Source organism: Cygnus olor, chromosome 1 (assembly GCF_009769625.2).
Source record: "Cygnus olor isolate bCygOlo1 chromosome 1, bCygOlo1.pri.v2, whole genome shotgun sequence".
Classification (NCBI taxonomy): Eukaryota; Metazoa; Chordata; class Aves; order Anseriformes; family Anatidae; genus Cygnus; species Cygnus olor.
Window position 1 is genome coordinate 38,155,863 of NC_049169.1, and position 25,825 is coordinate 38,181,687.

The 25,825-nt window shown below is 44.1% G+C and overlaps 2 protein-coding genes across 2 annotated transcripts; both read left to right on the forward strand.

Moving 5' to 3' along the window:
• Positions 1-963: 963 nt before the first annotated feature.
• Positions 964-7,927, forward strand: LYZ (lysozyme). Its single transcript, XM_040553084.1, has 4 exons — positions 964-4,537; positions 5,708-5,869; positions 6,776-6,854; positions 7,509-7,927. Exons 1-4 carry the CDS (start codon positions 4,402-4,404, stop codon positions 7,573-7,575), a joined length of 444 nt encoding a protein of 147 aa, XP_040409018.1. The 5' UTR covers positions 964-4,401; the 3' UTR covers positions 7,576-7,927.
• A 577-nt stretch (positions 7,928-8,504) lies between these two features.
• YEATS4 (YEATS domain containing 4) lies at positions 8,505-13,416 on the forward strand. Its single transcript, XM_040553094.1, has 7 exons — positions 8,505-8,647; positions 8,758-8,877; positions 9,219-9,285; positions 9,379-9,473; positions 10,448-10,540; positions 10,618-10,705; positions 12,855-13,416. The coding sequence occupies exons 1-7, from the start codon at positions 8,597-8,599 to the stop codon at positions 13,022-13,024; spliced, it is 684 nt and encodes a 227-aa protein (XP_040409028.1). The 5' UTR covers positions 8,505-8,596; the 3' UTR covers positions 13,025-13,416.
• The last annotated feature ends 12,409 nt before the right edge of the window (positions 13,417-25,825 follow it).

The following is a 25,825-nucleotide window of genomic DNA, read 5'->3' on the forward strand; positions in this document are numbered from 1 at the left end:
CCAGATTCTGCAGCTGGGAAGGGGCAGCCCTGGCTTTACGTACAGACTGGGGGGTGAGGGGCTGGAGGGCAGCCCCACAGAAAGGGGTCTGGGGGTTCTGGCTGACAGCAAGCTGAACACAAGCCAGCAGCGTGCCCTGGCAGCCAGGAGGGCCACCCGCACCCTGGGGTGCATCAGGCCCAGCACTGCCAGCCGGGTGAGGGAAGGGATTGTCCCGCTCTGCTCTGCACTGGGCAGCCTCACCTCGAGTACTGTGCGCAGTTCTGGGCACCACAGTACAAAAAGGACATGAAGCTGTTGGAGAGTGTCCAGAGAAGGGCTACAAAGATGGTGAAGGGCCCAGAGGGGAAGACGTATGAGGAGCGGCTGAGGTCACTTGGCCTGTTCGGCCTGGAGAAGAGGAGGCTGAGGGGAGACCTCATTGTGGCCTACAGCTTCCTCAGGAGGGGGAGTGGAGGGGCAGGTGCCGATCTATTCTCTTTAGTGACCAGTGACAGGACCTGAGGAAATGGTGTCAAGCCGTGGCAGGGGAGGTTCAGGCTGGACATCAGGAAGAGGTTCTTCACTGAGAGGGTGGTCGTGTGCTGGAACAGGCTCCCCTGGGACGTAGTCACAGCACTGAGCCTGATGGAGTTTAAGAAGTGTTTAGACTGTGCTCTTAGTCATATGGTCTGAATTTTTGGGTAGACCTGTGTGGTGCCAGGAGTTGGACTCGATGATCCTTCTGGGTCCCTTTCAACTAGGGATATTCTATGATTCTATGAAATTTGTTCATTTTACTGCATCCACTATGTAATTACTTTGAAATAACTCACAGGGTTTGACTTCACGGGCCAGCAGAGTCATAGTGGAGAATTTTTGGGTTAGGGTTAGGGTTATCTATTAGGGTTAGCACTGCCGTTAGGGTTAGGGTTAGGGCCCCTTTTGGGTTAGGGTTAGGGTTAGGGCTGGGGTAGGGGTAGGAGTAGGAGTAGGGATAGGGATAGGTGTTAGGGGTTAGTGTTAGAGTTTAGGGGTTAGGAACTTTTGAGGCTGGCTGACATCAACTGAGAGATAGATGAAGTGGTTATCTAGCTCAATAAAATTAAGAAATATTTAAGCTGTAGCAAACAGCATTGACTAATTTATATAGGAACACCCCAAGCTGGAGATTTAGTTTGCCAAAGCCACCCCATGGTATTTGGATTATGAAATAAGTCGCAGTTACCCCTTCTGGTGAATTGTGTGGAGAATCATGATGACATTTCTTGCTGCTTTACTGCAATAAACTGATAAAACAGGAGACAGCAGAGTAGCACTTGCTCATCTAGGTGCTCTGCCATCCAGTGATTGCACTTGAACACTCAAAATGAGGGATGATTTCAGCTGATATATAGCAGTGGCAGTGATGTTCAGGTGCTATTCTGCCTTTTATTAATTTCACCTAGGAGTTCATCAGCCCGTCAAAGGGATCTTTCCAAGCTGAAGGAGGTCTGCTTATTTTCTGTACATTGCCAAGCTTTTGCTTATGGCCTGACTGATGCCTCCCAGATGCTTTATAGTCAATTTCATCTTTATTTCTCTATGGTTTGGAGTCAGAACTGCCATATTAGGAGGGAACATGTAGCAGGGAGTTTATCCCTTATCTCCAAGGCCAGATCTTCCTCTAACGATCATGCTTCTTATGAGGGTTTGTGTGTGTGTGACTGTAGAATTTCCTTTGCTATTTTTTCTTTTTCATGCTGTTGGGAACATTTTCAATACCAGAGAAAAAGAAAAGCACTCTTCTCAGCAAAGAGGAAGTTATCACACCTACAAAATACAGGATGCAGTCCCGAAGGTTTATAGCCTCAGGGTCTGAAAGAGGATTGGAAACTGTGTATACAGTATTAGGCTTCTTTGCACGCAGTTTTTGAACAAGAAAGGTGTTCCTGGCCAAGGTACTGCTAGTTAGTATTCTCATGATAGGAGACTATTACACCAGCTGGGTGAGTGACAATACATGAAATGTAATTTCTCCTCTTCTGCTTTCTTTCATACGGCCTAAGGAAATGAAGGAGAAAGTGGTGTCTTCCATCCGTTATTAATATAAAGCTAGGCTGCAAAATAAGATTCAGCTCTAGCCACAGGAGTACCTCCATGTGTTTGTGAATAGTGAATGCACTCACTTAACCTTGACAGAAGCGTATTCCGAATGACATTTCCACGGAATCAACCTAAACTTGAAGTATTTTATCTAATGTACTGAGCAGGTCATACCCTAAAAGACTTGATAGACAGCTAAATTTGCTCATGCGATCTCCTCCCTTCTAGGCAGCATAAAGCTGTACGAAAAATGTCATTGCCACAGCCACACAGGTAACAACAGTAAGGAAATAATTTAAATATGAAACTTGGGCACTTAGTTTGGTCCTCTGAGAAGTACTGTATGGGAATTTTCCCTCAAAGTGAATTCCTGCAAACCTGTGTAATCAGAGATTGCTTCACTCCTCACTGGCTATGGCCACATACAGAAGCAAATGCCTTTAAACTGCAGTCTGCAGCAGGACAGGAGGAAATACCTTGCCCGTTATGAAAGTGAATAACCACAGCCCTTGCAGGCATTTGACTCCTGTTTGAACCAACGCCATGCATTCCTATGAAGTCTGTAGAAACAGTGGTGAATTTTTAGAAGATGTCCACGAAGGAACTTCTTGTTAAGCTCTTGTGTGGTACATCTGCAGTTGGCAGCTGACTGCTTGCAGGCGGATGAGTAAATAACAGTGAATATTTCTGTTTGACTAGCAGGAAGTCACACATTTCTGTATAGGTATTTAGAAATACCAATTGTGCGTTGCAAGATGGGAATTTCTTAAGATTTTTTTCTTCCTTGTTGGTGACAGCACCATTCTGGTTATTAAACTCAACTTACAAATAAGACAATAAAATAATGAGGATAATAAATCTAAGTTTGAAGACTAAGAAGGTTTTAGCTGCATTTATCTTGAAGAGATTGAGACCTTTACTGCGTAGCTATGGTATTTATGTATCTCTTTGCTTTGTTACGTATTGGCCTCAGCAGAGGTCAGATAAGAACCCAAATCTCCCAGGCTACTTGATTGACTATGAGGCAACATCAATCCTCAAAAAAAACAAAACAAAACTAAATAAAAATGCAGTTTGCAGTTGTTAAAGTGAACTAGCTGATGCCATAATGCAATCAGTATCATCAGGTGGCTTAGCATGGAAGACGGAGTCTAGGGGCTGTGTTAGAAACTGCTCCCCTCTACCAGAGTTGCATTTTGAAGTGGGACACTGTGAAAAGCTGATCTCTTAAAGAGATTGCTGAACATTACACAGTCAATTTTCATTCTACCTTTTCAAGCGTCTGCAGTTCCCCATGTAAAGCTGCTCAAACAAAGCACTTCCAATCAAATACAATTCTGTGCAGGCAGGCATACTGTCTCTTGCCAGCACTTTCTTCTGAAATGAATTAAGTGGATACGAATTTCAGAGGCTAGTAAAAAGTAACCAGCTCTGAACGTCATGAACAAGTAGAGCTGCCTTCAGTAGTTCAGCTTATGTATGCCCACTGGAAAATAAATAAATAAATAAATAAATAAGTTGTACAAACAACCTCAAGACTCAGTGGGTAAAACCTTCTCCTTATTCTCCTTATTAGTTCCACTATCAAAACAAGAACAAGATATAGGGGCTGGTGACTAGTGCAGAGGGTTTGTCATGCTTTGCCATTCGCGTAGATCTTATATGAGGGTTGATACATCAGGAGTATTAAGGCTGTGCTTCTGCACGTGCTTCTTCCTCCCCAAATACTCCTGCTTGATGTCCCACCTCACTTGCCAGCAAATGTCCCCACAGCCCCCCTGCACTCAGAGCCCTGACAAACCCAGCATTGCTTCAGACTCCGGGCAAGAACACGCAGCACGGTGAGGTTGCTCCTGTTGGTACACGAACGATGCATTGACACTCTTCGGCACTTGACTAGAAGAGCCACCTTTCTATTATCAGAGAATGGTCTAGTAATTATGCCAATTAAAATATGTGTATTTACTTAGGCTATTTTTGTTAGTAGCGATAGATTGGTGAACAGCAGCTGTGCAGTAAAACCAGGACTTTGATGATAAACTCCTAATAAACCTTGAGTAGCAGAGCCTAAATACCCAACTTCCTCTTCAATAGGTATTGCAACAGACTGTAAACAAAATTCATCTATGGCTGAAGTACTTTCCACCTGTTGTAAGAAATTTGACAAGTCTGGAGTGAGGTTTTAATTACTGGGAAATTGCCATATACTTGAAAGGCTGTTTCTGATGACGGCAGAGCAGAGAAACCAAAAGGGGGCAGGAGAAAAATATATAAGAGGCAAGTGCAGGAGAGCCTGCAGTCTCGCTCTTGAGAAACGGTGTGTGCTACGCTGACAACATGAAGGCTGTGCTGACCCTCGTGTTTTGCCTCCTACCCCTGGCTGCTCAGGGGAAAGTCTATGAAAGGTGTGAGCTGGCAGCAGCTATGAAGCGACTTGGACTGGACAAATACCGGGGATACAGCCTGGGAAACTGTAAGTCTGTTCTCCCCTGATTTCCAGTGAGCATGTGGGGTGGGAATTTCCATTTAACAAGCTTTGTTACAGTGAGCAGGTAGGCACGATGCTGCAATGTAGGTGTTAAGAGTCAACTGGGTTAGTCCATCTCTGCTGGCACAGACTGCAGGCATTTTCTACAGCTTTTCCCTTTACCACTTCTTTCCCTGCCACTCTTCCACAGCCAAATAAAGCCGTTATCAGGAAGCGTTTTGCAGAAGCAACCTGTCTCGTCATACCTCCCCAGGAGCTAATTGCTTGGCTTTTATTTGCTTTGATTCCTTCCTCTGTGACCTCCACCCTGAGGCTGTGGAGCAAGCAGGACGGGAGCGTGCAGCTGAGCTGGGCAGAGGCGCTGGTGCCAGGCTTGCTTGGTGGGAATCACTGGAAATAGTAGCGGGGGAGAGGAGACAGTGCGCGTGCTGTTGTGGAAAGGGGGCTGAGGGAGAGGGGTTCCTCCAGACAAGGAGCCTCCCTCCCTCAGGTGAAGGTCAGGTGAAGACTTCTTTCCTCCGGACAACAGGCTGTTGTTAAACCGATTTCCTTTGAAGAGAAGAATGTGTGGGGTCTGATCCCGGATCTGGAAAGCGATCCATGTGAGGGTCAGACACAATCACTGTCCCCGTCCCTCTTCCTTCCCGCTGCCCTGACACAGATGCAGCAGATGTAGATGGGACAAAATAAGGCCATTACGAGTCGCGTGAAGTACAAGCGGCTGAAATAAACCTTGTCAAAGCGAGCGGCTATTTGTGCTGCTGCCATCTGCTGCTGTCATCGGCTCCCAAAAGCTTCAAAGAGAGACACGATGAGAGACAGAGCATGCCCTGCCTGCTGCTGCCCACTCCAGTCAGCATCCCTTGAGATGTGGGTGCAGCCGGGCCACCTGCAGCCACATGGGCAGGAGCTGGCATTTATTTTGAAGAGTAGAAATCCTCTTCTGGGTTTTCTAAGGTCATTTTGAATTTAAGACATGCTGTATTTGTTTTTCATACTGGGTTGGATTGGAATAAAAGGAGCCCCACCTGTCACATGCAGTCTGTATACAATCACGTTTCAGCCAGGGGAGGAGATGGGGTGTGTATGTACACAAGTCGGGTCCAGTTTTAAAGCAAACATCTCTTTTTTTTCTTTTGAATGGAATTTTGACAGGGGTGTGTGCAGCAAAATATGAGAGCAACTTCAACACGCAGGCTACAAACCGTAACACTGATGGAAGCACTGACTACGGAATTTTACAGATCAACAGCCGCTGGTGGTGCGATGACGGCAAGACCCCGAGGGCCAAGAACCTGTGCGGTATCCCATGCTCAGGTGAGCTCAGCTTCCACAGGCAATACCGTGACGGGCTGCCCTTTCATATTCCCATTGCAAATGAGCAAAGGTTGGTGGTAGCTTTGGCTTCAGAAACATTGCCGTACAGAGTTCAAACTCACCCTGCCCCCTTTCAAAAGGGAGATCTGCACCATGGTCATGCACATGTGAGAGGAAAACATTTCTTTACTGGAGGAACTGTATTCCCGTTTACCCATCTTACTGTTTCTAGAGTAAAGAGGTTTCTGCAGAACACATTTATTAATGAGTAGTGACACTAACCCCTGGAAAATTTTCTTTGAAGGTAGTGAGAGCTTGACTTCTTGCAAAAGGCTGGCCCAAATGACCTCTTGCAGCCTGGTTTATTCTGTATAATTTCTGGATTTGCTTCATTGGTTTTACTCTTGCATTCTGATAATTGCAAGTTGCCAGAGGGAAGTTCTTTGCTTTCCCTTAGAAAATAGAGAACAGAGAAATTGCCACACATCTCAAGCCTTTGGTTCTTGTTGCTTGGTACAACGTCTTACCAAAGAAGGTGATACACTATATATATATATATTCAAGAGCTGAACAAGATATCCGGAGTAGTCAGCCCACAGCCTGAATATGTTGAAGTTCAAAGCAGCTGTACAACTATTATCATTCTTGCCACTACCATTTTCTCACTTTCTTGGGTGTTATATAGGCTTTTCCTCACACCACGTTTGCCCATGTACTATTTATTCTTCGGAACTGTTGTTTGTACAGGATGTTTAATTTAACCAGATACCATGTGGGCCCTTGGGAGAGAGAAACAAAAAAATGGTGAACACCAACACATACTCCCTAAGGACATTTGAAGACTATTTAAATAAAAATATGAAAAGAAAGGAAAAACTGACGTTGTTTCCTGTCTCCTTTTTTAAGCACTACTGAGATCAGACATAACACAAACTGTGAAATGTGCAAAGAAGATTGTCAGCGACGGAAATGGCATGAACGCATGGTAGGTTTTGGTGGGTTAAAAAAATGAGCTGCACTTGTAGAACACGGACAATTAAGAGAAGGAAAATCATTTTAAATTAATCCAGCTTAGAAAGAACAAGCAAATCGTAGCAGTCCCTTGCATGTATATTTCAACTCAAAGCATATAAGAACAGTAGCTAAAATGAGCATCAGTGCAAATTGCAGCTGTGGCATCCTTGATGTTCTTCAAACCCTGATATGCACCAAATTCTTCATAACTAGCAGGGCACAAATATTGGCTCAGTTTTCCATTCCCCAAACTTTTAGTATTGAAGTGCAAAATAAATGACCTACAACATACATGTAACTGGTTTTGATTTTGCTGGCTGCAGGGCAAAGGGTAGAGTCATCTTGACCTGCTTTTACAAAGCCCATGTGCTCTAATTAGAATTAACGCTCTCAAAGAATAGAGCGCATAGACCGGTCCAACCTATAGTCTTAGGTGTGCTCTAATTTCTACATCAGGAATGCTTAATTGTGCCTCTCTCTTTGGGGAAGTAGCAAAGTACTTGATATATAACCTGGCCTTTTGCAGAATTTAGCTGTGTATCTAAGCCAGGGTTACTAAGAAAATCCCACCAGTGCCGACATTTGAGCTTGCTGTCATTAATTGCCCTGATCTTCCTCTGTCCAGGGTCGCGTGGCGCAACCGGTGCAAAGGAACAGATGTCTCCCGGTGGATCAGAGGCTGCAGGCTATGAGGCGCAGGTGCTCAGCGGAGCCCATTCTCAACAGCTGGCACACCGAGCAAACTGGTTCTTCAAGGCGCTTGTTACGTGATGCAAACAAAATTCAGCCTTAATGCAAGGCAGCTCATTTGTGAAGCCCATGCTTTACTCCTTGCTGATAAAAGGGGTTCGTTTCCACCCACCCACCCCGTTTGCGCCCGATGCAGCTAAAACTACCAGCTGCTGGTTTTGCTATATGTAGGCACGAGCAGGAACCCAATCTAACCGAAATCTCACCGCTAGGTTTTGCTGCTGCATACTAGCATGATGTTACTTGCTTGGCAGTTTTAAATGCATTCATCATTAAAAAATATCTGCAAATGGCTGTGTATTGGTGAGTGTGCTTTTTAATTGCTAGCGCTGCCACGGATTTTAATCTGTGACTGCTCAAAGTGGTTATGGCTAATGAATTGTGGAATCATTAAGGTTGGAAAAGGGCTCTGAGATCATGTGGTCCAACCATCACCCTAATACCACTGTCACCCACTGAGCCGTGTCCCTAAGCACCACGTCCAACCTTGCCTTGAGCACCCCCAGGGACGGTGACTCCACCACCTCCCTGTGCAACCCGTCCCAGTGCCTGACCGCTCTTTCTGAGAAGAAATGTCTCCTCGCTTCCAACCTGAACCCCCCCCCCGGCACAACCTGAGGCCATCCCCTCTCGCCCTATGGCTAGTTATCCGCGAGAAGAGGCCGACCCCCCGCTAACGGCCGCGGGACAGCCTCCCCGGCAAAGCCAGGAAATGGCGGCGGCGGCGGCCGCCTCAGCGGGGCCGCGCGCGGCGGCAGCCATGCCCCGGCCGCCCCCGGCCGCCATGGGGGCGCGCGCCCCTCCCGGCGCGGGCACGTGACGGCGGGGCCGCCATCTCGCGGTGCCGGCTGCGGCGGGGCCGGGCCGGGCTGGGCCGAGCCGAGCGGCCGCGGGGCGGGAGCTGAGCGCGGGCGGCGGCTGGCGGCGGGCGGCTGGCGGCGGGCGGCGCCCCCTCGGTGCAATATGTTCAAGAGAATGGCCGAGTTCGGGCCTGACTCCGGCGGCAGGGTGAAGGTGCGGCGGGCTGGGCGCGGAGGGAGGGAGCCCGGGGGGGTCGGGGGCTGCCCCCCCGGCGGCTCGGGAGCGGGTGCGGGACCGTGGGGTTGTGGGTTTCTCGCTTTAAGGGCGTTACCATCGTGAAGCCGATCGTGTACGGGAACGTCGCGAGGTACTTCGGAAAGAAGAGAGAGGAGGATGGGCACACGCACCAGTGGACGGTTTACGTGAAGCCTTACAGGAACGAGGTGAGGAGCGAAAGGGGGCCGGGGTGCCGGTCCTAAAGGGGGCCGTGGGGGGAAACGGCCACCGAGGTGTGCGGCCCTCAAGGGGGAAAACGCTGCGGGGGGATGCAGCCGCTTCACGTGGAGCGGGGCAGCTTGTCGTACAAGCGAATGAGGGGTTTTAACGAGGTATGTGTGGTGCTACCAACCCGTGGTGCTGCTAACTTTTGGATCCATGCTCTTATTTTCCTGCCGTTGTTGAAGGTAGGGGTGTCAGAAGAAGGGCTAGGCGCCTGGCATGGGGGAGTAAACAGTCGTTTGTCGTGCTGTGCAAATAACGAGAATTACCGAACCTTCCCTTTCAGGACATGTCTGCCTACGTGAAAAAAATTCAGTTCAAGTTGCACGAGAGCTACGGGAATCCTCTAAGAGGTAGGGTTTGTGTTTTGGCCTTTGTTTGTGGAGCTGGGGTTTTGGTTAGTTGCATGGGGGCTTCATCACCTTCCCTTCTGCTTCTTACTGCAGTTGTTACCAAGCCGCCGTATGAGATCACTGAGACAGGCTGGGGTGAATTTGAAATAATCATTAAGATATTTTTCATCGACCCCAATGAAAGACCTGTAAGTACATCAAACTTTCAGCAGTACTTAAGGAATTATGGAGGCCTAAGGTTGTAGTGCGTTATATTGCTGGTCAAAATAAGTGCTGTCAGTCACAGGGATAATAAAGTTTGCGTTTGTAGGAAATGTATTCAATGGTTGACCATGTTTTCCGATTTCTGTGCTTTATTACAGGCTAGGGCATTTGTGAAGGCCTTTGCTGTTTCTGGCATTTACTTATATGTGAACGCATGCTGCACCTTACCTGGGCTGAGCACACAGGGAGGGTTTCTTCTCAGTGGCTTCCTAATCATAGGATATTTGAATATTTTAATTATCATAACGTAGTGTGTGTGTGTATATATATATACATATGTATATACTGTATCAGATTTGGACAAAATCTGTTAAAAAGTGGCAAAGTTGCTATACTAGTGTTAGTTTCCAAAGAAAAGCAGGCTAGCACACTTCTGTAAAGCCCTGGAATGAATTATTTTCTTCCTATCATTTGTTTCAGGCATCTTGCAGTTTTGTGTATCCAAGTTTAGGTAGGAAACTTAACTACCATATTTTAGGGTAAGATATTAGTTCCTGGAAGGAGCAAGTTCATTCTGTTACGCAAACTATGGGGATAGTAAGGTTTTGGAAACCACTTTCAAATGGATTTATTGGCAAAGTTGGTTTGAAATAAATCATCTGTTCTATTTGGAAATCTTTAAGAGAAGGTATTTTTAGTAGTTTTTATGCATCAGTCCTAAAGCAGTTGTTTAGACGCTTTAAAAATACCAAGCAGCCTTTGTGGCTGGCATGTTTAATAATGAACATTAAACTTAAATAACTCTGCTGATGTTATATGACATTTATTTTTGTATTCCTAAAAGCCCTTTAAATCCTATGCAATTATTTAGTAAGAACAAATACTACGTGTTCATATCTAGAAGGTGATTTGTATTTCCCTACAATTGTCAAGCTAATAAATCTCTGTCTCTGCACAGGTAACCCTGTATCACTTGCTGAAGCTTTTTCAGTCTGACACCAATGCTATCCTGGGAAAGAAAACTGTAGTTTCTGAATTCTATGATGAAATGGTATGAAAATTTTTAATGTAATCCTTACTTTATTTTGAAAAGTATTAGTGATATCACTTGTTTCTCTCCCCCATTAGATATTTCAAGATCCTACTGCAATGATGCAGCAGCTGTTAACAACGTCTCGTCAGCTAACACTAGGTGCTTATAAGCATGAAACAGAGTGTAAGTACAAAATACGTTCATTTTAGAAGTAAACTATAGTGGGTTTTGGGTTTAGTGTTTTTTGTGGAATGTAATCATACGATGGATTTGGCTGCTGCTAGAAGGTGATATTTTTGCCTTAAATTAACTTCAACTTTACAAAGATATTAGTACTTATTTGAAAACTTAAGATTTTCAGATCTGTATGCTTGCTGAAAAGAAAGGAATTACAAATAACTTGGTATTAGATTGATGGCATGGTCTATGCCTAGTTTATCATATTTGAAATGAATTAAAAGAGGATGAATTCAGATCACTGCCTTAGAGGTAATTAGGCTTGTGTCATGAGGATGTTAACTGGAAGCAAAGATTGTGCTTCACCACTGTATGTAGCTGTTAGTGCTGCTTAAGACAAAGCAGCAACCCCCTTGGGATAGAGAGGAGCGTCTGGAAGCTCTTGCTGTTCTTCTCTCTTCTGTCTAATACTTTAACTGTAGGTCACTTCGTAATGCACTTTTTCAGTGTAGTTTAATGTTACTTTTGTCCCTCCTGCCTAATCTGTCTTTAAATATAAAACCGAATATTAATGGAATTAAGGAAATAGGGCTATGAAGATAGTGCAGGGTCTAGAGGGGAAGATGTATGAGGCTGAGGTCCCTTGGTTTGTTCAGCCCAGAGCAGAGCAGGCTGAGGGGAGGCCTCATGGCGGCCTGCAGCTCCCTCACGAGGGGAGCGGAGGGGCAGGCGCTGAGCTCTGCGCTCTGGGGACAGCGACAGGACCCGAGGGAACGGCATGGAGCTGGGACAGGGGAGGGTCAGGCTGGGTGTTAGGGAAAGGTTCTGCACCCAGAGGGTGGTCGGGCACTGGGACAGGCTCCCCAGGGCAGTGGTCACAGCACCGAGCCTGTCAGAGTTGAAGAAGTGTTTGGACAATGCTCTTAGACACAAGGTCTGATTTTTTGGATAATCTTGTGTGGGGCCAGGAGTTGGACCCAATGATCCTTGTGGGTCACTTCCAACTTGGACTATTCTGTGATTCTATGAAATAAAATGAAAATGCATTTATTCATAAAGTAATGCATTTAGCAATGATTTCTGCTCTGATCTTCTGAACTTGATTTCTGATTTTACGCTTTCAGAAAGCAGTTGTATTTATTAAGTACAAATTCTACCTTGTTAGTTGCAATGCCATTGTACTTCTGGTCACTTGCTCTTTGGCTTTTTCCCCTGACACTGAATACCTCGATCAATGAATGCTTGAACTCCACAGATTCAGGGTTCTGATTTGCTTCGTATCTGTTCAGGTGTTTGAACATGTGAGGTAATTCCATTTTCTACCTCAGTTTTGTCAGCCTTAAGGTGGATCTTTGTAATACTGCATGTTGTTATAGTTTGTGGATAGAAAGCATTTAATAATTTGAAACTTTTTTTAAAAGTCCAGAAGTTCTACATGTTTCTCCTGAACATCAATTAAAAAAAATAGATTTTTTTGAATGCATTTCCTTAAAAAGTGTTATTGAAGCAGATAAAAGTTTAGATCCAAATGATGTAACATAGGATCTGGAGGGATATCCATGGCCTAAGAAGACTTGTTGGCTTTACATTGTGTTAAAACTTGTGCATGACAATAAATTAAATACCTCTGTCAAGTGTTCCATCGCCAGTCAGATGCTTGTTAAAGCAAAGGTAGCACCACAAAATCTTGTAGATGTGCAGAATCAAACTACAGTGAAGAGCAGAAAATGTGATACACTCTTCACTCTCCTTTTCCCATGTGCTGTATAAATTATTTGTAATAATCTTCCATTTCTTTTGCTGTCAACCATGTCATTTTATTCAACTAATCTTCAGGTTGTTTTCATTCGATCGTTTTTTTTTTTTACTCTGGCAAATGCTGTAGTGAATTATACTGTTCCAACCACAAAAACGATGGACTGAATGAGGTCGTAAACACGTTTTTACTTCCAGCTTTTTTTCATATATCATTTTTACCACAATCGTTGAATCTAAGAGTATTGAATTACAAAGTAGTTGAATTACTAAGAGTAATTGCTTTTTTTTAGGACATGTACCTTCTAAACGACTATCGCTGTTTAAAAAATAAATTTATTTTTAATAATTATAACTTCTTTTTATACTTACTACTTATTTTTCTTTATCACCATCACAGTTGCAGATCTTGAAGTAAAAACCAGGGAAAAGCTAGAAGCTGCTAAAAAGAAAACCAGTTTTGAAATTGCTGAGCTTAAAGAAAGATTAAAAGCAAGTCGTGAAACCATCAACTGTTTAAAGAATGAAATCAGAAAACTTGAAGAAGATGATCAGTCTAAAGACATGTGATGAGTGGTGACTTGATAGGGAGCCTGTGCTGAAAATGAAAGGACTCCAGTCATGGAGTTGTGTGTGTTCTCTTGAATTCCCTAACTGAGACTGTATGAATTTTATTCGCAAATCATTGGAATGCGTGGCGATTGACTTCATGAAGAGAACAAGAATGAACGTATCCTCTTTTTATAGTTGAAATCTGTGGGTATGTACTGATTTATTTCAAGGAAACCAGGACTTGAAGACCAGATGACTTTTTAACTGCATTTGAGTGGTATATGAAAAGTTTGTATTAAGTCTTGTATTAGTTCAATGGGACTTTACAAAATGCCACTGTTTACTTTTTTATTTTTTTCTACTGTTTAGAGATGCATCTTTAAGTTGAAAATAAAACATGCTCTTTTTTTTTTAAAAAAAAAAGTCTCTGTCCAGTTTGGGCTTCAAGTACCATTATAAATAACAGTTTAAGTCAGGGGCTATAGTATAATAGTATGCAAGATGCTTAAGTCTTGTTAACAGTAATTTCTATAAGCCTGTCTATTACCAGCAGCATGAAAAAAACACTTCATAAAATCAGGAAAATATTGTTTTTAATAACTTTTTTTTATCTACAGCTAAGAGTTTCTAGTCCCACATCTGCTTTAACACAAAGGCATCAACCAGACAAGTTATGTTTGGATGCAGGAAACCGTGCGTCCTGTTTTGTAGACATTCTGTTTAACATCTATATTCTCCTGTGCTTACTGTTAAGTAGGAAGTGTTCCCCCTGAAAAATCAGTACGTGATCTTTTGCTTGTGAATTCTTCTCTTCATTTGTAGAGGTAAATGAGCCTCATAGAGATGGCAGGACTTGAGGTTTTGAAAGGCTTGGAAATCTCTACTGCTTCAAATTCCTTTGATGCAATAACCTCTGTCATAGAGAAGAAAAAAAAAAATACACCCTCCACCTCCATACGAATCAGTATTAATGCTTTCAGACCAAAGCACTGATTTAGTCATACTTGAAATAATTGATAATTTTGCATTTAGCATGGCTTGGGAAAGATTCATGATTGAAACAGCTCTAATAGTCTGAACTCAATATGGAGATGTCATTAAGAAAGATAACTTAAAATTCGGTGTACTTCTTTGAGGAAGATGAGGCAGCTTGTACCAGCAGCGTTCACACAAATCCCCCACAGCGCTGCAGACCACCCAATTTTTTCTGATGAGGTAACTGCCATTGCTGATGATCACACTGAACAACTATTTTTACCAGCCGCTAGCAATTTTCTTGTACCATTTTCCAAGCATTGTAGGTAAGTATAAATACGAGGGTTCCAGAACACTCTGAAGTCAGTATATTCAGTTAAAACATAAACGAAAGGCAGGTTTGTTTTGTTTGGATACTGGAGACGTTTTTTCATTCCCACCTACTCTTTGTTACAGGCTATTTTCTGTGGATAGAATTTGCTTTGACCAGTAGAGAAACTGGCAGCTGAGATATTGCTGTTGAGGGATCCTTGTTAACAAAGTTAAATGAATTTTAAGGTTTGGGTTATTCATTCAGTAAACAATTTCCTGGTTAGTAGTAGCTGAAAAAGAATGTGCTTGACAGCTTTGGTAGAAAAAAATGTGTCAGGTTTTGAAATGGGGATTGAAGGTAAGACTTGTGAGAGCCACAGTATATTACATATCTTAAGAATACTTTTCAATGAAAAGTTAAAATATTCAAATAATTTTATTTTATCATGCCTTATGTTTTTCAAGATGTTTATTGCTTCTGAAGACTGAACAAATTTAATTGTTAATTTTAAGTAGTCAGATGCTTATTGGAAATCGTAAGATGTTGAACTGGGAAATTTTCACTGAACTGATTACATAACAATTTTAGGACAGTTAAATAGCTGTGGAATTCTTCATTAGTTTGGTCTCATGGGGAATTGTTAGAATTGTAAAGATTCTTACAATTTATACGTATTAAGCAAGTCTGAGGCAATTTCTTAAGCGTACAGTGTCAGTAGTACCATAACAGAGCTGATCAAAACCTTTGGCTACTTCCTTTTCTCTAACAGTCATCAGTAGCAGATGTTCCTAAGGAAACACACAGTAGGGCTGGCATGAAGTGAGTCCTTCCAAATATGTTCTCTTGGCTTCTTGCGGATGTTGTGGTTTAGCCCGGTTGGCAGCTAAACACCACACAGCCATTCGCTCACCCTCCCCCCTCCCTCTCTGGGATGGGGGAGAGAAACGGGAAAGTGAAGTCTGTGAGTTGAGATAAAGACAGTTTATTAAGACAGGAAAAATAATAACAATAATAATAATAATAGTATTAATAATAATAATGTGTACGAAACAAGTGATGCACAATGCAATTGCTCACCACCCGTTGACCGATGCCCAGCCTATCCCCGAGCAGCCGGCCACCCCTCCACCCCGGCTAGCCACCCCTATCTATTGTTCAGCATGACGTCAGATGGTATGGAATACCCCTTTGGCCAGTTTGGGTCAGCTGTCCTGGGTCTGTCTCCTCCCAGCTCCTGCTGCATCCCTAGCCTGCTCGCTAGCAGGACAGAGAGAGGCTGAAAAGTCCTTGGCTTGGTGTAAGCACTGCTCTACAACAATTAAAACATCAGCATGTTATCAGCGCTCTTCTCATCCTAATCCAAAACATAGCACCCTGCCAGCTACTAGGAGGAAAATTAACTCTGTCCTAACTGAAACCAGGACAGATATCCACCCCTTATTCCATACCATTTATGTCATGCTCAGGTTACACTCTTTCCAATACCTTCTAATTAATCACCATTTTCATCTGTGATATATAGCAATCATGGTAGTGATGACATACAGTGTTATATGATAATTTACATACTATAATTCAACTCATGGGCTATTCTCACCCAGTATTAGGTCCCCTTGAGGTACACACCGGACCTCCCCATTCTTTTGCATTACCCACCAAGTGCATCCAGGTCCCTGGGCAAAAGCAATCCCACGAATGGGTTTGCCTTTTCCTGAGGCAGGCGTAGCCCAGACTGTCTTACCCAGCATGTTTCTTACATGCACTACAGGAACTTTATCCCCTTCTACAGTGCGTAACAGGTTTGATTGGGCAGGTCCAGCTCGGTTGGCAGATCCTCTAGTATTGACTAACCAGGTGGCCTTTGCCAAATGTGTTTCCCAATTTTTGAATGTCCCAGCACCCATTGCTTTCAGTGTAGTCTTTAACAGTCCATTGTATCGTTCAACTTTCCCAGAGGCTGGTGCATGATAAGGGATGTGATACACCCACTCAATACCATGTTCTTTGGCCCAAGTGTCTATAAGGTTGTTTCGGAAATGAGTCCCATTGTCTGACTCAATTCTTTCTGGGGTGCCATGTCGCCATAGGACTTGCTTTTCAAGGCCCAGGATAGTGTTCCGGGCGGTGGCATGGGGCACAGGATATGTTTCCAGCCATCCGGTGGTTGCTTCCACCATTGTAAGTACGTGGCGCTTGCCGTTGCGGGTTTGAGGGAGTGTGATGTAATCACACTCTCCAGGCCTCTCCATATTTGTATTTCAGCCATCGTCCTCCATACCAAAGAGGCTTTGACCGTTTGGCTTGCTTAATTGCAGCACATGCTTCACAATCATGGTCAGGTCCACCCCTCGATCACGAGTTCATCTGTATGTTGCATCTCTACCTTGATGGCCTGAGGTGTCATGGGCCCATCGGGCTATAAATAATTCACCTTTATGTTGCCAGTCCAGGTCCACCTGAGCCACTTCAATCTTAGCAGCCTGATCCACCTGCTGATTGTTTTGATGTTCTTCAGTAGCCCGATTCTTGGGCACATGAGCATCTACATGGCGTACCTTTACAACCAGGTTCTCTACCCGGGCAGCAATATCTTGCCACAATGCAGCAGCCCAGATGGGTTTGCCCCTGCGTTCCCAGTTGTTCTGCTTCCATTGCTGTAACCACCCCCACAGGGCATTTGCTACCATCCATGAATCAGTATAGAGATAGAGAACTGGCCACTTTTCTCGTTCAGCAATATCTAAGGCCAGCTGAATGGCTTTCACTTCTGCAAACTGCCTCGATTCACCTTCTCCCTCAGCAGCTTCTGCAACTCGTCGTGTAGGACTTCATACAGCAGCTTTCCATCTCCGATGCTTTCCCACAATACGACAGGACCCATCAGTGAACAGGGCATATTTTTTCTCATTTTCTGGTTGCTTGTTGTACAGTGGGGCTTCTTCAGCACGGACCACCTCCTCCTCTGATGACATCCCAAAGTACTTGCCTTCTGGCCAGTCCATAATCACTTCCAGGATTCCTGGGCAACTGGGGTTTCCTATTCGAGCCCGCTGAGTAATCAGTGCAACCCACTTGCTCCATGTAGCATCAGTTGCATGATGTGTAGAGGGGACCCTTCCTTTGAACATCCAACCCAGTACCGGCAGTCAGTGCCAGGAGGAGCTGCGCTTCAGTACCGACCACTTCCGAAGCAGATCGAACTCCTTCATATGCTGCCAATATCTCCTTTTCGGTTGGAGTGTAGTGGGCCTCAGATCCTCTGTATCCCCGACTCCAAAACCCCAGGGGTCGACCTCGAGTTTCCTCAGGTTCTTTCTGCCAGAGGCTCCAGGTGGGGCCATTCTCCCCGGCTGCGGTGTAGAGCACATTCTTTACATCTGGTCCTGTTCGGACTGGCCCAAGGGCTACTGCATGAACTATTTCCTGCGTAATTTGTTCAAAGGCTTGTCGTTGCTCAGGGCCCCATTCAAAAGCATTCTTCTTACGGGTTACTTGGTAGAGCGGGTTTACAATCAGACTGTAATTTGGAATATGCATTCTCCAAAACCCCACGACACCTAGGAAAGTTTGTGTTTCCTTTTTGCTAGTTGGTGGAGACATAGCTGTTATTTTGTTGATCACATCCATTGGGATTTGACGACGTCCATCTTGCCATTTTATTCCTAAAAACTGGATCTCTCGTGCAGGTCCTTTAACTTTATTTTGTTTTATGGCAAAACCGGCTTTCAGAAGGATTTGGACTATTTTCTCCCCTTTCTCGAAAACTTCCTCTGCAGTGTCACCCCACACAATGATGTCATCGATGTACTGCAGGTGTTCAGGAGCCTCCCCCTGCTCCAGCGCAGACTGGATCAGTCCATGGCAAATGGTAGGGCTGTGTTTCCACCCCTGGGGCAGCCGATTCCAAGTATATTGGACTCCCCTCCAAGTGAAAGCAAACTGTGGCCTGCACTCTGCTGCTAGAGGGATGGAGAAAAATGCATTAGCAATATCAATTGTGGCATACCACTTGGCTGCCTTTGATTCCAGTTCGTACTGGAGTTCTAGCATGTCCGGCACTGCAGCACTCAGTGGTGGCGTGACTTCGTTCAGGCCACGATAGTCCACTGTTAGTCTCCACTCACCATTAGACTTTCGCACTGGCCATATGGGACTATTAAAAGGTGAATGGGTCTTGCTGATCACTCCTTGGCTCTCCAGTTGACGAATTAGCTCGTGGATGGGAATCAGGGAGTCTCGGTTGGTGCGATATTGCCGCCGGTGCACAGTTGTGGTAGCGATTGGCACTTGCTGTTCTTCAACCCTCAGCAACCCCACAACAGAAGGGTCCTCTGAGAGACCGGGCAAGGTAGACAACTGTTTAATGTCCTCTGTCTCTAAGGCAGCTATGCCAAAAGCCCAGCGGAACCCTTTTGGGTCCTTGAAATATCCTCTTCTAAGATAGTCTATGCCAAGGATGCACGGAGCATCCGGGCCAGTCACAATACGGTGCTTTTGCCACTCATTTCCGGTTAGACTCACTTCAGCCTCCAATACAGTTAACTGCTGGGATACCCCTGTCACGCCATAAATACAGATGGGCTCTGGCCCTTTACAGCTTGGTGGCATTAGAGTACATTGTGCACCGGTGTCTACTAAAGCCTTATACTTCTGTGCGTCAGACGTGCCAGGCCATCGAATCTACACAGTCCAATAAACTCGATTGTCCCTTTTCTCCCCCTGGCTGGAGGCAGGGCCCCTCTAGTCCTGGTCAGAATCTTCGTTTCTGTGTTTAAAAGACTGCCTGCTGGAAGTTGGAGCAGCAAACTTTCCGGAGAACCCCTTTCTCCCGATTGTTTTCTTTTGCAACTCACGTACCCGTGCCTCTAGGGTCTCAGTAGATTTTCCATCCCATTTTCTCATGTCCTCTCCATTGTCACGTAGGTAAAACCACAGGGTGGCGCGGGGTGTGTACCCACCATATTGTCTTCTTTGCACGGATGCACGTTTACCCCTAATAGCCGAGACACTGGTTTGTACAGGTGGGGAAGAAAATAAACTCTCTTTAAGTTGGTGGACCTCTTCAAAAAGTTTCTCCAAAGTATTCTCTTTTAATTGGTGGCCACTGGTTCGTTCAGGTGGGGGGGGAAGATAAATTCTCTTTAAGTTGGTGGAACTCTTCAGAGAGTTTCTCCACAGCCGAGACGCAGGCCTGTAGGGAAGAGGAGAGATTTCCTTCGTACTGCCGGAGTTGTTTAGCCATTTCACCCACTGTGGGGTCTTCACCGTCTTTCCAGGTTATTATTGCCAATGAGCTGGCCCATGTTGATGGTGCATTCTGTACAAACTTCCGCCACAGGGGTCGAGTACACTGGACTTCATCTGGATCTGTGGATATTTGTGTGTCGTCTAGGTCCTTATAAATTACTTCCCGTGCGGCTAATTCCCTCAGGTACTGACTTCCCTTCTCCATGGTGGTCCACTTGACTGGTAGACATACAAGTTCTTCCTTGAAGGGATACCTTTCCTTCACAGCTAACAGGAGACGCCTCCAGAGGCTGTGAGATCGTGCTCCATCTCCAATTGCTTTGTCAATGCTTGCATCTCTAGCAAGGGATCCCAACCGCCTGGCTTCCCTGCCCTCTAATTCCACACAATTGGCTCCAGTGTCCCAGCACCGGAGCAGCCAGGTGACAAGCTGCTCACCTATACAGCGACCAAAATCTTTTCGCACATCTCGCAGCTCACGCTGGTATAGGGTTCGGGTAGTTACTGTTGATTTTTCGACATCCTCATCCTCATCTTCATCCTCCTGCACATTTGATGGCCCAGCCCCATCTTCTCCATACCCAGACTTAGCAGAAGACTGTCTGCGTTCTAAACGACCTGAGTCTCTATACCATTTTTTCACCTTGTCTACAGGGGCAACTTACACTGCTACAGTTCGTTTCTCCGACCCAGCCACAAGGTCTGCCACAGGGGTTGGAATACCCTCTGCAGGGACAGCTTGCACTGCTACAGTTCGTTTCTCCGACCCAGCCACAGGAGTGGGAGCGGCTGCAGGGGCTGGAACGGCTGCGGGAGCTGGAGCCGGAACGGCTGCGGGAGCTGGAGCTGGAGTGGCTGCAGGAGCCGGGACTGGAACGGCCGCAGGGTCTGTCACTAGGTTGATAGTAGCATCAATTGCAGCTCGATAGGCACAAGCCAGACCCCAGCACGCCACAGTGATTTGTGTCACTTTGGAACTGCCAGAGTCATGACACCTTTTTTTCAAGCATTCTACCAGTTTTTTAGGATTTTGCAGTTGTTCAGGGGTGAATGTCCAAAACACTGGAGGTGCCCACTGCCCTAGAAACCTGCCCATATCCTCCCACACTCCCTGCCACTCGCAACTATCCCGCCTCAAGACAGATCTCCAGATGAGATTCCTAAGTAGTTGTTTAACCTTAAACAAAACCTGAAGCGCATTCAGGAGACATAACAACAGGAACATACTGGTCTGAATATCCCAAGGATATTCAACATCTTGGAGAGCTACCGTAACTAGCTCGGGGGATAAGAGGGTGGTGAAGGAGGAAGGGAGAGTGAACAGGTAGGAAAAAATATCTTCCCCTGTCCTTTCCACAGATTTACTCCCTGATGAAAAAAGGCAATAGGTGTAATTGCTAATAGTTTCTGAGATATGGTTGCCGAAGTATAGAGTCAACGACAGTGCTGAGTACAAATACCAGGTTAGAGTCATGACCAGAAATCTCATCATTTCATAAGCCATCGTTACACCACACAGTACCATAACAATCTTAAACCAGGGCCCGGAAAGGATAAACAGCACGACAGGGAGCACATACAGAAAGTAACTTGCTATAAAACTCAATTTGGGAAACAGGCACAGCAGACTTGAGATTAAGGCAATCAACATTGTGACTAGCAACTATTAAGCAGGTCGAATACTTATACCAATTTTAGTTTAACACACTCTGTCGATATCTCAACCCTTCGTGCCCCTTGTTGGGCGCCAAATGGACTGTTGTGGTTTAGCCCAGGAGGCAGCCAAACACCACACAGCCATTCGCTCACCCTCCCCCCTCCCTCTCTGGGATGGGGGAGAGAAACGGGAAAGTGAAGTCTGTGAGTTGAGATAAAGACAGTTTATTAAGACAGGAAAAATAATAACAATAATAATAATAATAGTATTAATAATAATAATGTGTACGAAACAAGTGATGCACAATGCAACTGCTCACCACCCGTTGACCGATGCCCAGCCTATCCCCGAGCAGCCGGCCACCCCTCCACCCCGGCTAGCCACCCCTATCTATTGTTCAGCATGACGTCAGATGGTATGGAATACCCCTTTGGCCAGTTTGGGTCAGCTGTCCTGGGTCTGTCTCCTCCCAGCTCCTGCTGCATCCCTAGCCTGCTCGCTAGCAGGACAGAGAGAGGCTGAAAAGTCCTTGGCTTGGTGTAAGCACTGCTCTACAACAATTAAAACATCAGCATGTTATCAGCGCTCTTCTCATCCTAATCCAAAACATAGCACCCTGCCAGCTACTAGGAGGAAAATTAACTCTGTCCTACCTGAAACCAGGACAGTGGATTTATTCCATTTCCTGAAAGGACCTGATTTTAGGGTCCATTGAAAGGGCATGTTGAAATCAAAATGGGAGCGGAAAGCACAGTTTTGGTGTATAATAAACCAATACCAGCTTGTATTCAATGTTACTATCTTTATATTTCTGAGTTTAAGTAATATTAATGCAAAGTAATTCAAATGGAATATTGAATAGGTTCTGTAAGATCTTTGACCAACAAAACGGATTTTAATATCCATAGTGCTGCAACAGTCGTGAACAGACTGAAAAAGAACGGAGTGGTACCTTTTGAGGCCGTTTTTAATGACATCCTATAACCAGCTGAGTAGTCAGCTTTACAGAAGCAAAAATCCTGGCTCCACTGTTAGTGGAGCTAACATTAGCATGCTAGACCAGTGATGTAATTTTTGTTTGTGGTTAGTGGTTTTTTTCCTCAGGTTTTCTACTCTTTTTGTATTTTTTTCTCTCTTTTGTGCTCTCCAAAGATTATACAATAGGCATTCTCCAGTTCATACTAAGGCGAGAAAGTAGTCCTAATAACAGTAATTTCTCAGCATGGTCAGTTGGCAAAAAACAGCAAAAATATACTGTGCTTTACAAGGTTCCTTATCTATCTGTGTTCCTTGTTTTTGTTAGAAAATACTTCCTTCTGATGCTGACAACGTGATTGAACCCTGTATTAGGAAATAATAAAATTATGGAGAAAACTGAATTAAGAGTTTTAGGATCTTGGCTTGATAATAAAACGTGAGAAAAGCACCCCCCTCTATTTGACAAGGAAACCTATAGAGTTCTTCAACCTCCTTTACATGCAGCTGTGTGGTTCACAATTGGCTTGGGTTATGTTTGGGTTTATGTATCTGCCATTAAAAGAGTTGTTTGTGCGAGCACCTGAGATATACCTATGGACACCTGCTACGTATATACGCTAGTGTTGTACGCACATACAGTGTAGTACAGTGTTGATGCAGTGAGTATCATTTTAAAACTTACTGGAACGGAAATAGAGTGGGGCACCTAGGGACTCAGTTGCATTTGACCTCCATTGCCTTGATTTAAAAAAGAACAACAAACCCACAGCTATGCTAAGCTGTATTTTTGGCAGCCCTAGAAAGATGCAATTCGAGGCAAATCGTTACAGTTTGTGCTTACCAGGGGGTTTTAACTTAAATGCTAGCTATTTTTATTGTTGCGAATGACTTCAGACTGTGTTTCCATCCTGAGTTATAATGGTGAAACAGATTTATTTAAAATCGCTTTGCAAAGGAAGGAGAAAATCCTTCATAATACTATGGGTACGGTTTGATATTACTGAATTGCACAGTAATTTGTCTAATTAAATACACCGAAGCTTTAGGCTCTGATTGAGCTAATCCTATGGTGGATAAAATTAAAGCAGGCTTATCTCAGTTTGTGTCCTTGCTGTTATCAGTTTTACTAACGAGGAATTTTCTACTCCAGGCATCAAACACTCAGGACTCATAGTTACTGTCACTTCTACTACAAAAACTTGTTTTTTTTAGCTAAGGCATATGAATAGTCATCACAGGAATTTCAAACACCTACTACTTACCCGTTTGCTAGCCAGAATTTTTTATCACTTTTTTTTCTTTTTTAACCTAGCTCAGTCTCTTATATAACTTACCTCTTTCCTTCACCTTTGGGTTTGGCATGCTCCAGTTTACGGTCCTGGCATGTTTCTCTTCAAAGCGATACTACTGAAGACCTGTGTATGCACTCAACTCAAAGATTTACTTGAGACCTTACGTGGTTAGTAGAGATGAGACTGGAAGGAATATTGTCACCCTGTCCCTCCTCTTTCCGGACAGCTGCTGGTAGTAATGCCAACCTAAAGACACTCTTGCTGATGATGTATTAAAGACAAACCATATTGAATACATCATTGTTTCTTAGTGGGAATACAGATGTAAAAGCATGTCGGGTTGTTTTCCAAACACCAGGTGGCAGGTATGTGCAAAACGTTCTTCAGTCTCAACAGCATTTTAATTACTGGGGTTTTGGCAGATCTGTAGAGTCCTTGGTTCGTCTCGTTTGCTTTGAGACCTTGAGATCGTCTGATTAAACAACTTATATTTATGCAGAGATGACCAAATTATCTCTTGTGTATTATGAAACTGTTCAGCCTTATGAGCAAATCAAACGTACTGTGACAGGAAGCAAAAACAAGTGTGAATGTTGGTTTGCAATTTTTATTCATTTGGCAAGGGAATTACCTTTACAATTCAATGCCTGGTTTTTCTTTTTTTTTTTTTTTTTTTTTTTTTTTTTTTTTTTTTGCTTTTTCAGGCCGAGATTGTGTGACAATATAAATGCACAAAATGTGACTTGGGTACTCTACTGGACTGCATACTTTGCTTGCACTCAATTGCAGGTACAAAATGAGAGGACTTTCCACAAGTAACTATTTTTTAAACTTAATTTCAATAGACATATTTCAATGTTAATAGGCATCCATCATTAGTTATTGCTTAATGAATACTGTAAATTAATCTTTAGCTTGTATGTTTGTCAGAACTTGGGATATTCCTGAATGCAGTAGGGAAGAACAGCTTAATTTAAGTATGGGAAGAAGAAGGTATTAGGATGATAAAAAGAAAAATAGAAAGAATGAGACTACGCATCTTAATATAATAGTTAAGATTTATTGTAACATTCATGTATGCTACATTTATACTATTTCCATTTTAAAATGGTCTAAACTAGAACATGAAATGGTGAGTTTCTAGCAAAACACTGTCTTGCCTATGCAAATAGCTAATACCTGTCCAAAGTTAAAATTTACATTTCAACTTTCAGAGCAAAAACCTCCTGAAAGGAGAGTAAGGAGGGCAGAGGCACTTCTCCATACTGGACTCCACCACGCTCCTAGATAGCATTTGGGAATGATCAGAGCACCTGCCACTTTGCAGAGCTTTGTGTTTGCTCTGAACCTTCCACCTTCGTCCCTATCAGCACCAACCAGGGGCTGAGGTGTTGGAGGAACGCTGCTGTTGCCCTGGATGGCTGACAGGATGCTGTGGGCAACGTCAGTAGAGCGCAAAACAGATTTGGTGCCCAGCCGACTGCCAGGCCTCGAGTCAGCATGTCTGCTCCTGGGACAGCCCTTTATGCTCCCTGAGCATCTCGTCCCAGGTCTGTCTGCCAGGTCTGTATCCTGCCAGATTCACTCTACAGTATTTAGCAGCCAAGAATCTGCTTGTGATTTCAAATAGCTAACGTGATCTAGCTGTACTGAAAGTAAACTGTGTTTTGAGTTTTGCTTACTTTTTATTAACAAACAAGCAAGGAGTCCTAGTCCTTGTGCATTTGCCGAGGACAGAGGAGACAGTTTTCTAAGGCAGCGAATTTTTTCTAGTGTTGTTTTGTTCTTTTTCCTCAAGGATAAAAGGCAATGCCTTTACTGTACAGATTAAGTTAATTTATATGAATTTGTGTTGCTTTCTTAGAACAGGTTGACACAGTATATGTATTTTAAAAAGGAGAAGCAGTAAAACCTTCCATGGGTTGATTGTCTAAAAAGTGAAATTTAATAAAAGTTCATTCATAGTCTAATCTGATCCTATATGGTACTGAATGCTCACCAGTGTCCTGCCTATGTATTTAGAGCTGCAAATGCTTAGTACTTCACTAAATAAACCTGACCTTCAGTCCTTGTGAAGTTGGTGGGTTTCAGTCAGGACTCGGGTGGATGAAGGTAATAGATCAGTAAATGAAGAAGCCACCTTTTCATAGTGGAAAGGTCACTTGAAAAAAGGGCAGCCACTTCAGTAGTTTTGTAATGGCTACACTCTACAGCATTCCTGTGGAAGTATTAAGCTAAAAATTCCAGAAACCTGATATGTATAAATTTATGTATATGTATAAATTTAAAAAAAAATAATCAATTTGTCACCTAGCCATTGCTGCTGTATGCCCTCTTGTGGACTTTGCAGTAAAATT